Source organism: Diadema antillarum, unplaced genomic scaffold (genome assembly GCF_040938485.1).
Source record: "Diadema antillarum isolate AM-2024a unplaced genomic scaffold, OU_Dant_1.0 scf00000015, whole genome shotgun sequence".
NCBI lineage: Eukaryota > Metazoa > Echinodermata > Echinoidea > Diadematoida > Diadematidae > Diadema > Diadema antillarum.
In genome coordinates this window covers 1,203,746-1,217,823 of record NW_027270904.1, presented here as the reverse complement: position 1 = coordinate 1,217,823, position 14,078 = coordinate 1,203,746, and the positions used below count along the sequence as shown (strand labels likewise).

Sequence of the window (14,078 nt, the reverse complement as noted above, 5' to 3'; positions counted from 1 at the left end):
TCCCATTCATGTTATGATCCCAAACTAAAGAATAGTGTACAAGAAGGATAACTCTTTCAGAAAATATGAAAAACTCAAGAATGACTTGGTTGACCCATTTGACTTTTTTAGAGTTCTCACGTAAAATCGATGGGTGTGACTTTTTGTTCGTTTTTAAGATACATGGTCACATATTATATAAATTATTTACTTTTGTATTTCAGGCTAAGCCTTGTACAATGTGATTTGTTGAGAGATGACATTTTTTTTTTTAGGGGGGTGGGTTGTACACAATATAGGTCTGTAGAAGTGATCTATTCTGATTAATTATCTTCTTTTTTTTGTAATCATGATACTATCTTCAAGAGAAGAGCTATCCAGCCTACAATCTATCGCAAAGACGTACATTAATATAATACAGTGCACTCCTTAAAGTTATAACAAGCACTGCAAGGTTATGAACAAAATTCTTGTTATAATCACAGAAGTATAGATTCATATCCCCAAATTATCATGTCTAATGAATCTTTATAGAATACTTTACTCGTAGGCTGTAACAAAGTTTCACCTAGTGTACACCTTTTATTCCTCAATTTTTCCTTCCTCTCATCAAAGTTACTTTAATATAGCCTTTTATATCCCCACACTCGGTGGTCTTCTGTCTCCCCTTGCAACAATGACATTTGAAAGAACAATTTGGATTGTGACTGCTCTCAACATGTTCTTGTGATTGCAGTTTGTCTCGACCACGAGGAAGACTTCATTCTGCTCATGAAGTGGCTGAAGCAGAATGGTTTCCGATCTAGAGACTGCCACCTGAAACCAGCTTGTCTCCCAGGTAAAGTGACATGTGATGGTGTAGATTAAATAATTGATCAGACCTTGCTTAGTTAGGATATCTGTACTGTACAGTGTACGTGGTTTTGCTTTAAGAAAGTGTCTGTTATTTAACGTAGTGTGGGGAAAAAACAAAAAAAAAGAATAAAAATGATAAGATCATATTAGCTACCGATGTATTGATTGGAGATGAACTGTTACTGTAAAACGGGGAATGTTCACATGCATTTTAATTTCGCGAATTTCGCGAGCGGCAACATTCACGAAATTGAAATGCACGCCAAAGTTCTTGCCTACACAATATGCATTGGATGCCAGTGGCAAGTCGCGAAAATTTCGTGCTGCGAGAAAGGCCGTCGGCTCTAATTCACGAAATTTTCATGCCGCGAATATATCATGTTTTACCATATTTTCTGCCTGCACTTCAGTCGACATGTGGTCAAATGTAGGTAATTTGAAAATGAAATACAAATTGTATGTGTCCATCAAATCCCTGCTAAAATTCAGAATGACAGCTGGTTATATTCAGTGCAATGGCTACCCCTTCAGTCTCTTTTGCCTGTTTCATTTTCTTTTTCTTCTTTGGGAATACTGTCCAACACCTCAATGCAGGGGCCAACCAGACAGGGGTGCGCCAATGTTTATGGCGCAGAGAGAGAACTTAGAAGTTAATCGCTTTGCTCTTTTATGCTGTGGAGAGCTGCGATTTTAAAGGACAAATCCACCTTCATAGACATGTGGGTTGAGTGAAAGCAGCAATATTAGTAGAACACATTAGTGAGAGTTTGAGGAAAATCGGACAATCAATGCAAAAGTTATGAATTTTTAATTTTCTGCTCAGTCACAGCTGGATGAGAAGACTACTATGGCCTGTGATGTCACATGTGTACAACAATATAAAAAAAGAATAAAGAAAATTCAACATATTTTCACTTTTCTCGCATAACAAAAGAACGCTCAACTTCTCTCTTTCAGAAGGCAGGGGGAATAATATTTCCCGTAAGAACCATCAGTAACAAGTCGAAGAAATGTGCACTTTATTCGAAAAATAAAGTTTAGTGAAATTCTCTTTTATTTTCGTTATATCGTACGCATGTGACATCATACATAGTACACTGTAGTAGCTTATCCAGCAGTGACTGCGCAGATACTTTAAAAATTCATAACTTTGGAACAGATTGTCAAATTTCCCCCAAACTTTCACTGATGTGTTCTATTAATATTGTTGCATTCACTCAATCCACATGTATATGAAGGTGGACTTGTCCTTTAAAAGTATCTAATTGTCAAATTTCCCCCAAACTTTCACTGATGTGTTCTATTAATATTGTTGCATTCACTCAATCCACATGTATATGAAGGTGGACTTGTCCTTTAAAAGTATCTTTGTTTTAATGTCAGTGACTGTCAATGGCAATACATGCTACTCTGTTGTGGTCCTTGGTACGGAGGAATACTTGTAACAGTTTTTAATTACAGCGATTGGCATGTCCTTGAAAAAGGCGATTTCTGTAGAACCCTTTGGACAGATGCAGGGCTTTACATGGTTTCTTCTGGCAGGATACGGTACATTGAATGCTTTAATTAAACCTCAGAAATCCTCCACATTCACCAAGAAAGATGCAATGTGTATGAACTGTGCATATCAATATTGTCATTGGTTAGTCTGGAAGTATTCTGTAATGTGTTGCTCTTTGTGTAAAGACTTTAGTGTAATGATTTTAACTCTGTGATCTCATTGCATTCTAATGCTCCATAGGGATTCCAAACCTTGTTATAGTTGTGGACTTCATTTTGTCATGCTCTCTTTTCTTAACAGAAACAGGCAGGGGTTTGGTAACTACTAGAAAGTTAAAGGTATGTATACAAACAGAGAGTTGTAAGCAGCTCACACTATCCCCCATGTTTACCGTAAGATCACAAACATAATCAGATTTCTGTAAACACGCATACTTTAGTCTAGTTGACCTCTTCTTAAAAGGATCATGTGCCCACCCATCATCAGTAGACAGCAAGGCTGATAAGGTCCAGTAGTGATCATATCAGCATAAATATGATATAAAGCATACATCATGCAGTATTGTAAATACAATTTGTTCAAATGTGCCAAGAAATCTGTATACGCTCTCGTGGTCATCTTCCATGAGTGAATTTTTGCAGAGCTATGTGGTGGACTGTAAACACTAATACACAATAGGCTGTAGTGCAAATTCATGTACAAGTAATTTAGGTCATTTCTTTCTGTCTTCTTTTACTTTTTGTTGCCGGAAAGTTGTTCTTTTTAAACACATTCAAAATTCCAGGTTTTATTCCAGTTAAGTTGGAAGTGATTTTAATGTTTGTGGTGTCATTTAGTAATCTCCACCCTTTCAAATAGTTGAATTTTCACAGGATTAATGCATTAACATTTTGATTTTTATTGCAAGTTTTAACTCTATGTGCCACGTTCGCACATCTGACTCAGTTGACGACCTGACAACTTCGCATATTCTACTCAAACGCACAAACCCGCCTAAAACAATCGATAAATTGCCAAATGCCGCAGTACAATAAAAGTGTTTCCCGTGCTTCCGTTCCTCTTACATAAAGCTTGCATTTTATGTTGTGAAAGAGTAACAAGTGGTGTTCCCTACTGGATTTACGTGTAAATTCTAACTTTCTGTCACTGTTTTGTGTGCAAAAGTCATGCCTTTACAATTTGGCTATAAACTAGTCATTTGAAAGAAAAACAATCATAGATTTGTCATATAATTTACATCAAAGCAAAGCTTGGCATTTTCTCTACAACTTTACTCTCTATAATGTCCAATGTTCAACTTAAAAGAAATCTACAGAAGTGACATTGATTTGAAAAACAGAATGTTTTCTCAAAGCATGACAACGTTGGTGTCCCAGAATAATGTGGCACACAGGGGGTTTCCACCATGGCACATAAAGAGTTAAGAAAAACTCTTTACTACCAATTTAAGATTTACTAGGGTTTTCCCTTTTCTCTTTGTTTTCAGGCTGGTGATACCCTTCTTGAGATTCCTCGCCACCTTCTGATAACAGCCCAAAGCGTCCTGGAAACAGAGTTGGGATCTGTTATCAAAAGGTATGTCTTCATGTCATCAATCCATGGTGCTTTTTAGGCCATACAGTCATACGGTTTTAGGCACCCCTTGTCTTGACATTTGGTAGATGGTATATCATCTCAACCAACAATGACATTAAGATTTTTTTTTTTTCATCCGTATTGCAGAAACTTTTGAAGGAACTTGTATTAAAAGATGTTAAAGGACAAGTTCACCTTCATAAAGATAAGGATTGAGAAAATGCAACAATATTAGTAGAACACATCAGTGAAAGTTTGAGGAAAATTGGACAATCGATGCAGAAGTTATGAATTTTTAAAATTTTTGTGTTGGAACCGCTGGATGAGGAGACTACTACAGCTTGTGAGTCATATGCGTACAACAGTATAAAGAAAATATAAAAGAAAATTCAACATATTTTCACTTTTTTCGCATAATAAAAGAGCACTTGACTTGCCTCTTTCTAAAGGCAGGGGGAATAATATTACCCATAACATTTGTCGGTAACAAGTCAGGGGAATGTGTACTTTTTTCAAAAGATGGAATTTTGTGAAATTCTCTTTATGTTTTCCTTATATTGTTGTACACATGTTACATCTAAGTTATTCATACACTGTAGTAGTCTTCTCATCCAGCGGGTACTGCACAAAAACTTCAAAAATTCATAACTTTTGAACGGATTGTCTGATTTTCCTCAAACTTTCAATGATGTGTTCTACTAATATTGCTACATTCTCTCAATCCTTATGTTTATGAAGGTGAACTTGTCCTTTAATGAATGATGCAGAAGACATGTTCATTGCCTTCAGCATTTGACTTCAGCTTGAACGTGTTTAAAAGTTGTCAGCGTTACTTCCCCAAATTGTTTTGGACGCTGTAATTATTTTTGTGAAGTCAGCATCCATGTGAGCCAGAAGGCTCTCCTAAATCAAGAACAGTTGCTATGAATTAGAGGTACATGTTGACATTATGTGTAAACTTGGCTGTGATTTCTGTCTTGACCAAAAGGCAAACCAGGAACCCGACACCTCAGCAGGTGATGTGCGCCTTCCTTCTCACAGAAAGGTCAAAGGGTAACGCTTCGTTTTGGTACCCGTACATCAACATCCTTCCCACGCACTTCACAACGCCGGCGTGCTGCTTCCGTGACCGGTCAGTCTCAAGCTACCTCCCGGAGCCAGCGAAGACACAGTTTCTCCATCAGTACCAACGCATCCAGTCAGAATTCTCAGATGCTACCCAGCTGTTTGAAGATGTAGAGAGAACTTTCCCACAATACCACGGCCTCTTTGACTTTTCATCATTTCTGTGGGCCTGGTTTGTCATCAACTCGAGATCTGTGTACATTGAGCCAGGGGATTGTGAATATCTAGATCCCAGCGTGAAGGATCAATGTGCGTTAGCTCCTTTCCTGGACTTGCTGAACCACTCTCCTACAGCAGATGTGAGTGCCAAGAGTTTATGATAGCAGGAGTGTAAGGTATTGACAGCTGCTGACCACAGGAACGTGAAATTGGAAAACAAAACCTGAAGTAAAAATTGATACAGTTTGGTCAAAGTGTTAGCTGCATAGTACTAGAGACTCTGAACTGGTTTCTGTGGCTAGGTTATTGAAAAACGGAACAAAACAAAACAAACAAACAAACAAATGAGGTCTAAATCTGCTAGCACACTGTGGTTCTAAATGACAGAACTTGTTCTTCTCCTCTTCTTAATATTTTGTATTTCTAGGCAGGGGCATAAGAAAATTAAATGTCGATGCTGAACGTGAGAGATATTAAAACACTGTGTCACTTTTCCACACTTTAAAACCACACCTTCAGATTTGAAAAAAAATTTTCATATCAGGTCAGAACTGATTGCTGAAACAAAAATTTACCATGATTTAAAAAAAAAAAGCCAAACAATATTTTGTTGAAAAAAGCGTATCCTTGTCAATACATTGTAAAGCTACAATTTGTTGAAAGATGAAATTGAAGAAGACCGTGTGCAATTTAAGTTTGTAGTAGTTGGATAAATGAATTTGACTGAAGCACATGTCAAGTTTCAACATAGAGCTCAGATGGAGCAGTTGCAATTTATAGACTTTTGCATTGCATGTTAATAATATAATATTGTGAATTATTGTCCCCGCCGAACGAGTTCGAGCAGGGGACTATGAAACGGGCTCCGTACGTGTGTGTGTCCGTGTGTCCGTCCGTCCGTGTGTCCGTCCGTCCGTGTGTCCGTCCGTCCGTGTGTCCGTCCGTCCGTGTGTCCGTGTGTGCGTCCGTGTGTGATCAAAATCTTCAATTTGCTACTTCTCTGTCATTTATGAGCCAATTTTGATTCTGTTTGCTTTATATGATAGCACTACATGGGAGCTTTGAAACTTCTACACAGAATTTCAGTCGTGACCTTTGACCTTGACCTTTGACCTATATTGTACATTTTGCTACAAAATGCTACTCCTTCGCCATTTCTAACCCGATTTCGATTCCTATTGCTTTATGTGATGGCACTAGGTGAGGGCTTCAAAACTTCTACACAGAATTTTGACCTTTGACTTCTTTGACCTTTGACCTTGATCTTTGACCTGTATTGTACATTTTGCTACAAAATGCTACTCCTTCGCCATTTCTAACCCGATTTCGATTCCGTTTGCTTTATGTGATGGCACTAGGTGAGGGCTTCAAAACTTGTACACAGAATTTTGACCTTTGACTTCTTTGACCTTTGACCTTGATTTTTGACCTGTATTGTACATTTTGCTACGAAATGCTACTCCTTCGCCATTTTTAACCCGATTTCGATTCCGTTTGCTTTATATGATGGCACTAGTTGAGGACTTCAAAACTTCTACACAGAATTTTGACCTTTGACTTCTTTGACCTTTGACCTTGATTTTTGACCTATATTGTGCATTTTGCTACAGAATGCTACTCCTTCGCCATTTCTAACCCGATTTCAATTCCGTTTGCTTTATGTGATAGCACTAGGTGAGGGCTTCAAAACTTCTACACAGAATTTTGACCTTTGTCTTCTTTGACCTTTGACCTTGATTTTTGACCTATATTGTACATTGGCTACAAAATGCTACCCCTTCGCCATTTCTAACCCGATTTCGATTCCGTTTGCTTTATGTGATGGCACTAGGTGAGGGCTTCAAAACTTCTACACAGAATTTTGACCTTTGACTTCTTTGACCTTTGACCTTGATTTTTGACCTGTATTGTACATTTTGCTACGAAATGCTACTCCTTCGCCATTTTTAACCCGATTTCGATTCCGTTTGCTTTATATGATGGCACTAGTTGAGGGCTTCAAAACTTCTACACAGAATTTTGACCTTTGACTTCTTTGACCTTTGACCTTGATTTTTGACCTATATTGTGCATTTTGCTACAGAATGCTACTCCTTCGCCATTTCTAACCCGATTTCGATTCCGTTTGCTTTATGTGATAGCACTAGGTGAGGGCTTCAAAACTTCTACACAGAATTTTGACCTTTGTCTTCTTTGACCTTTGACCTTGATCTTTGACCTGTATTGTACATTTTGCTACAAAATGCTACTCCTTCGCCATTTCTAACCCGATTTCGATTCCGTTTGCTTTATGTGATGGCACTAGGTGAGGGCTTCAAAACTTGTACACAGAATTTTGACCTTTGACTTCTTTGACCTTTGACCTTGATTTTTGACCTGTATTGTACATTTTGCTACGAAATGCTACTCCTTCGCCATTTTTAACCCGATTTCGATTCCGTTTGCTTTATATGATGGCACTAGTTGAGGACTTCAAAACTTCTACACAGAATTTTGACCTTTGACTTCTTTGACCTTTGACCTTGATTTTTGACCTATATTGTGCATTTTGCTACAGAATGCTACTCCTTCGCCATTTCTAACCCGATTTCAATTCCGTTTGCTTTATGTGATAGCACTAGGTGAGGGCTTCAAAACTTCTACACAGAATTTTGACCTTTGTCTTCTTTGACCTTTGACCTTGATTTTTGACCTATATTGTACATTGGCTACAAAATGCTACCCCTTCGCCATTTCTAACCCGATTTCGATTCCGTTTGCTTTATGTGATGGCACTAGGTGAGGGCTTCAAAACTTCTACACAGAATTTTGACCTTTGACTTCTTTGACCTTTGACCTTGATTTTTGACCTGTATTGTACATTTTGCTACGAAATGCTACTCCTTCGCCATTTTTAACCCGATTTCGATTCCGTTTGCTTTATGTGATGGCACTAGTTGAGGGCTTCAAAACTTCTACACAGAATTTTGACCTTTGACTTCTTTGACCTTTGACCTTGATTTTTGACCTATATTGTGCATTTTGCTACAGAATGCTACTCCTTCGCCATTTCTAACCCGATTTCGATTCCGTTTGCTTTATGTGATAGCACTAGGTGAGGGCTTCAAAACTTCTACACAGAATTTTGACCTTTGTCTTCTTTGACCTTTGACCTTGATTTTTGACCTATATTGTACATTGGCTACAAAATGCTACTCCTTCGCCATTTCTAACCCGATTTCGATTCCGTTTGCTTTATGTGATGGCACTAGGTGAGGGCTTCAAAACTTCTACACAGAATTTTGACCTTTGACTTCTTTGACCTTTGACCTTGATCTTTGACCTGTATTGTACATTTTGCTACAAAATGCTACTCCTTCGCCATTTCTAACCCGATTTCGATTCCGTTTGCTTTATGTGATGGCACTAGGTGAGGGCTTCAAAACTTGTACACAGAATTTTGACCTTTGACTTCTTTGACCTTTGACCTTGATTTTTGACCTGTATTGTACATTTTGCTACGAAATGCTACTCCTTCGCCATTTTTAACCCGATTTCGATTCCGTTTGCTTTATATGATGGCACTAGTTGAGGACTTCAAAACTTCTACACAGAATTTTGACCTTTGACTTCTTTGACCTTTGACCTTGATTTTTGACCTATATTGTGCATTTTGCTACAGAATGCTACTCCTTCGCCATTTCTAACCCGATTTCAATTCCGTTTGCTTTATGTGATAGCACTAGGTGAGGGCTTCAAAACTTGTACACAGAATTTTGACCTTTGTCTTCTTTGACCTTTGACCTTGATTTTTGACCTATATTGTACATTGGCTACAAAATGCTACTCCTTCGCCATTTCTAACCCGATTTCGATTCCGTTTGCTTTATGTGATGGCACTAGGTGAGGGCTTCAAAACTTCTACACAGAATTTTGACCTTTGACTTCTTTGACCTTTGACCTTGATTTTTGACCTGTATTGTACATTTTGCTACGAAATGCTACTCCTTCGCCATTTTTAACCCGATTTCGATTCCGTTTGCTTTATATGATGGCACTAGTTGAGGGCTTCAAAACTTCTACACAGAATTTTGACCTTTGACTTCTTTGACCTTTGACCTTGATTTTTGACCTATATTGTGCATTTTGCTACAGAATGCTACTCCTTCGCCATTTCTAACCCGATTTCGATTCCGTTTGCTTTATGTGATAGCACTAGGTGAGGGCTTCAAAACTTCTACACAGAATTTTGACCTTTGTCTTCTTTGACCTTTGACCTTGATTTTTGACCTATATTGTACATTGGCTACAAAATGCTACTCCTTCGCCATTTCTAACCCAATTTCGATTCCATTTGCTTTATGTGATAGCACTAGGTGAGGGCTTCAAAACTTCTACACAGAATTTTGACCTTTGACTTCTTTGACCTTTGACCTTGATTTTTTACCTATATTGCACATTTTGTTACAAAATGCTACTTCCGGCGGGGACATATGTTACGCACCGCGTAATTTCTACTTTTCCTTGTTTTTGTTATTTTTCCACTGGTCCTACCCTGTTATGCTTTTGAACCAGTATGGAGTTGAATGAGAAAACAACATATACCAGTGCATGGGAGCAGGCTCATGTAGACTCTGTTAATTTTGTGAAATGATGGATAAAGTGCTTGAATGTTTATGAGAAAACAACAATATTGCGACTAAGTTAGGCACTTATAGTTGATGGTAGTCATTTAGAGTCTCTTCTTGATTGAATATAGATATGTGCAGGACTGGATGCGGATGCCGACTGTTACCGGATTGCGACCCAAGACCGCTATGATGCCTTTAGCCAAGTCTTCATCCACTACGGTCCCCATGACAACGCTGCCCTTCTTCTGGAGTATGGATTTGTCATTCCAGAGAATCCTCATGATGTTGTTTTCTTTAGTCTCGGTGAGCTTTGATATTTCAATTTTTTGTATTCATTACTACAGTGCACTCCCATTATAATGAACACAGTTTTAACAAAATTCCGGTTACAACAAAGTAAAAATTCAGGCAGAAAAATTATCTGCTCTTTGTTCTTTATTGTTTATTTGTTTGGTTATAATGAAATTTCGATATAACGAAGGAGAACTGCCAGTCCCAAGGACTTTGTTGTATGGGAGTCCACTGTATTTATTTTTATGTTGTGTGTTTTGCTGTATATTTTACAGAAGAGGTACTTAAGCTCATGTGTGAAGCCCAACAATACATGAAAGTCTCTCAACCTCTAATACAAAGATATCAAAGATCTGATGCGCAAGTTTGTGACATTTCGAACAATGCTTTATAGAATGCTGTATTTTTTACTGCAACAGGAAATCTTGGCCAGGTCCATCATTTATTACTGTACCGTAACACCAGAAATTTTCTATCACACGAAACTTCTGTGAATTTCAGGAGGAGCCAAGATACGCTGAAATCAAATGTACATGAAAGGTTTTTTATCTGTACAGTGCATTGAATGCCCATGACAGTTCGCGAAAGTTTCATGTCGCAAAAAAGGCTGGCGGCTCAAATTCGCGAAAAGTTTCATGCCGTAATTGTTTCTGGTTTTACAGTTCTTCGAAAGTGACTATATTCACATTGTTTCAATATTAACTGATTTGAGACCGCAGGTTTACATTGTGTTGTATATAATGCAGGTCATGAACTGTCATTTACAGAAACACTTTCAGAGACTCCAACCCTAAGCACCTTCTGATCTGGAGATTCTCCCGCCTGAAACCCCTAGCAAACGGGAGACTCCAACTTGATGTGCGCGAAGCGCATATCACAAGCGCAAAGTTCCTTGCGGCCAGGGTCCAGGGCCTGCTTGGGCCCTAGAAGCTCTAATACAGTATAGGGTTCTTGATGCTCTCTCGTGCTATCTAAGGCTTATTTTCAACATACGAAGACAAAAAGTAAGAAATCATTTCAAACGGGAGACACAGAGCCAGGGCGGGAGAAATTCAATCTCAAACGGGAGAACGGGAGATTTTGCAAAAGTGGGCTTTCAGCGGGAGATCTCCCGTCGAAAGCGGGAGAGGTGGAGTCTCTGCACTTTAAATGACTAAATCTCACCTGCTTTGAATTAGAGGAAATGTACAGATTTATACAATATTGAGTTGTATTCTCTACCTCATTAGATGCTGCCATTGATGCTGTGAAGTGGGCACAAGGCAAACATGGTCAGATAGCCCAGAATGCTGGCATCAACATGTGGGAGAGAAAGGCGGCCATCTTGGAGTTTGAGTCCATGCACAAAGACTTGTCATGCAGCCTGGAGGGCCCCTCATGGGCACTTTGGACGGCCCTCCGTGTCCTCTGCATGGACTATCATGAACTGTGAGTGTGAATACATTGAAAGCATGGAACATCTAGAGGCTGGTTTGGGCTATGTTTGGTATGGTAGCTTCAGGCCTCAAAACCCCATGGCAGACAAACTGGGGGGGGGGGGGGGGACACTTTCTATTGGTCCCACCTTGGCGAATACTGTAAAACACAATGTACTTGCGGCATGAAAATTTCGCGAATTGGAGCCGATGGCCTTTCTTGCATGAAATTTTTGTGACTTGCCACTGGCATCCAATGCATATTGTGTAGGCAAGAACTTTTATGTGCATTTTAATTTCGCAAATGTTGCCGCTTGCGAAGTTCGCAGAATTAAAATGCACACGAACATTCCTCATTTTACAGTATGTACACAGTCATTGCATTTGCATGATAGGAGAAAATTTTTTGGCATTAAAAAAAAAAAAAATTGCAGACATTTGTTTACTTACAGATTTGTGAAAACCAAATCATAGTGAAATACTATGCCCCCATTCATTATTCTCTCCTTGTTACATGGCAGACAAAGCTGGAAGAGGATGATTGGAGGCGAGGGCGCCATCACGTCATCTTCACGTCGCCTCATCTCGTCGGCACTTCAGAAATTAACAGATGATGCCATTGAAGAGGTCCTCTCCAAGCTCAAGGTAGGATTCGTCACTTGAAGCAGGCTAACCCTTGTCTTCTATGAATGACAAAGTGCTGAGCAATAGAGAATGCTATAGTGTATAAGCCGTTATTTTTGCGTACAGATATTTTTGCGAATTGGGAGGTCACAGACATTTAAATCGTGAAATGTTGTTTTCACGAATTGACACTGATGCTATCTTAAATGCATTGTTACTCTGGCCTATGGCAACATTTTCGTGTGTTGTTCAATTTGCAATCCAACTGTGATTTGTGAGATTCGCGAAAATTAAATCCTCGCGAAAATAACAGCTTATACAGTAGGTGCATTTTGAACAAATTTTACAGCATTGATTGATCGGAAAATAGATGTCAATTTTCTGTGCTTATTGACTTGTTGGAGTATAATAAACTTTTCTGAGTACTTATGTGCTGCTAATTGTGTAATTTTCACAACAATCAGATCCATCTATCAACCCACACAACTGTACAGATTGTTACTGCCTTAAACTTTGGACTGTATGGCAAAATGGCTTTGATATTTATGGCCAAATGTTAAAGAAAAGGTTGCATGCATTTGCAGTTGTAGCCACCTCTGAAGAACCTGTGTCCATCTCTTGCATACATGTGGTATCAAATTTTCCTCAACACCACAAAATAGCTGGTGAGAATTGGCCATTTGTAGCTTCTTTCTGTCTGTCTTTCTGTAGGTTTGATTGGTTTTGAAGAATAGGAGTATGAGAGAGAGAGGTGAAGATATAGCATGCGTAACAGCCATTGTCTACAAGTACATTAACAGTGGTCTGCGTTTGATTTCTCATTGTTTTCGTTTCAGACTTTCCATCATCCTAGTGAAGTGAGTGAGGAATATCTTCAACCCATCAAACTCCTTTGGGAAGAGAGGCTAAAAATTCTTCATGCCACAGAAGCAGTCATACAGACATGATGCTAAGCAGTTTAGCAAGGGACTTTTCTTTATCGAGATAAGTCTCTTCAGTGTTACCACTGCTCTACCAGAGCGTCCGGTCATTATTATTACCAGGTGTAATAATATATGACAGAGTGGAATAATATATGACAGAGCTTACAATATTGCCAGGTACCTACAGTGTATTTATACTCCTGGGTTGAGAGGGACGTAGTGGGTATAAAAATCTTGTACAAGGACGTAGTATAGGCACTTGATGGGATTCAATCTCAGGACTTCCAACTGAGAGTCAAACATCTTTTTCACTATGCCACAGTACTCCCAGTGCTGTTCTAGATTATTGATCTGCTCTTATACGGCATTCAGTGTGCATGTGAAGATCATCTCTGATTCCATGTTTAGTGTTGTTGAGACCTACTGTGTTACTACTCTCTGTGGCAATTACCTTCCTTTTTTTTTTTTAAATTGTCATTCAGTTGTGTATCGGTATTCCCCCTCCCACCCAAGATAATCATGCCAGTGGTCAGGTATTGTTTTCCTGGAGGGCCTCAATGATTAAAGACAATCCACAATAACACATTACAAGCCACATAATCACATAGTAAACACGATTGTTACACTGATGTTGACATGCTTTTGAACATTATCTTGTCTTTTGCAAAGTCAGTTGTGATAGTGTTCAATATAAATGGTTATCATCTTGATATAGGACGTTTTATCGGCGCATCAAAAACGCGTATTGTAGTCCGCTCAATTTTTACTGTTCAATATCAGAGCATATTGAACGAAACGCATAGGCCAATGTATCAATTTCCCATAGCCCATAGGCTACCGTTGTTACTTGCCATTCAAGATCACACCATATTCAATTCTGTCTCGTCTATTGTGCGAGTGCTTACTGAATGCGCAACCGCTTGCTACTAGTGGGCATCACTTTGTTACAATTCACAAGCGCTCAAACATCTTGCTAGTTGTTTGTTTCATATGCAGTTTTAGGGGCTTCCCCTTTTCAGCG

The 14,078-nt window shown here is 38.9% G+C and overlaps 1 protein-coding gene across 1 annotated transcript; it reads left to right on the top strand.

Moving 5' to 3' along the window:
* The first annotated feature begins 129 nt into the window (after positions 1–129).
* LOC139724254 (SET domain-containing protein 4-like) lies at positions 130–13,226 on the top strand. Its single transcript, XM_071635399.1, has 9 exons — positions 130–133; positions 716–817; positions 2,636–2,673; positions 3,822–3,910; positions 4,899–5,334; positions 9,933–10,107; positions 11,325–11,523; positions 12,032–12,155; positions 12,971–13,226. The coding sequence occupies exons 1-9, from the start codon at positions 130–132 to the stop codon at positions 13,079–13,081; spliced, it is 1,278 nt and encodes a 425-aa protein (XP_071491500.1). The 3' UTR covers positions 13,082–13,226.
* The last annotated feature ends 852 nt before the right edge of the window (positions 13,227–14,078 follow it).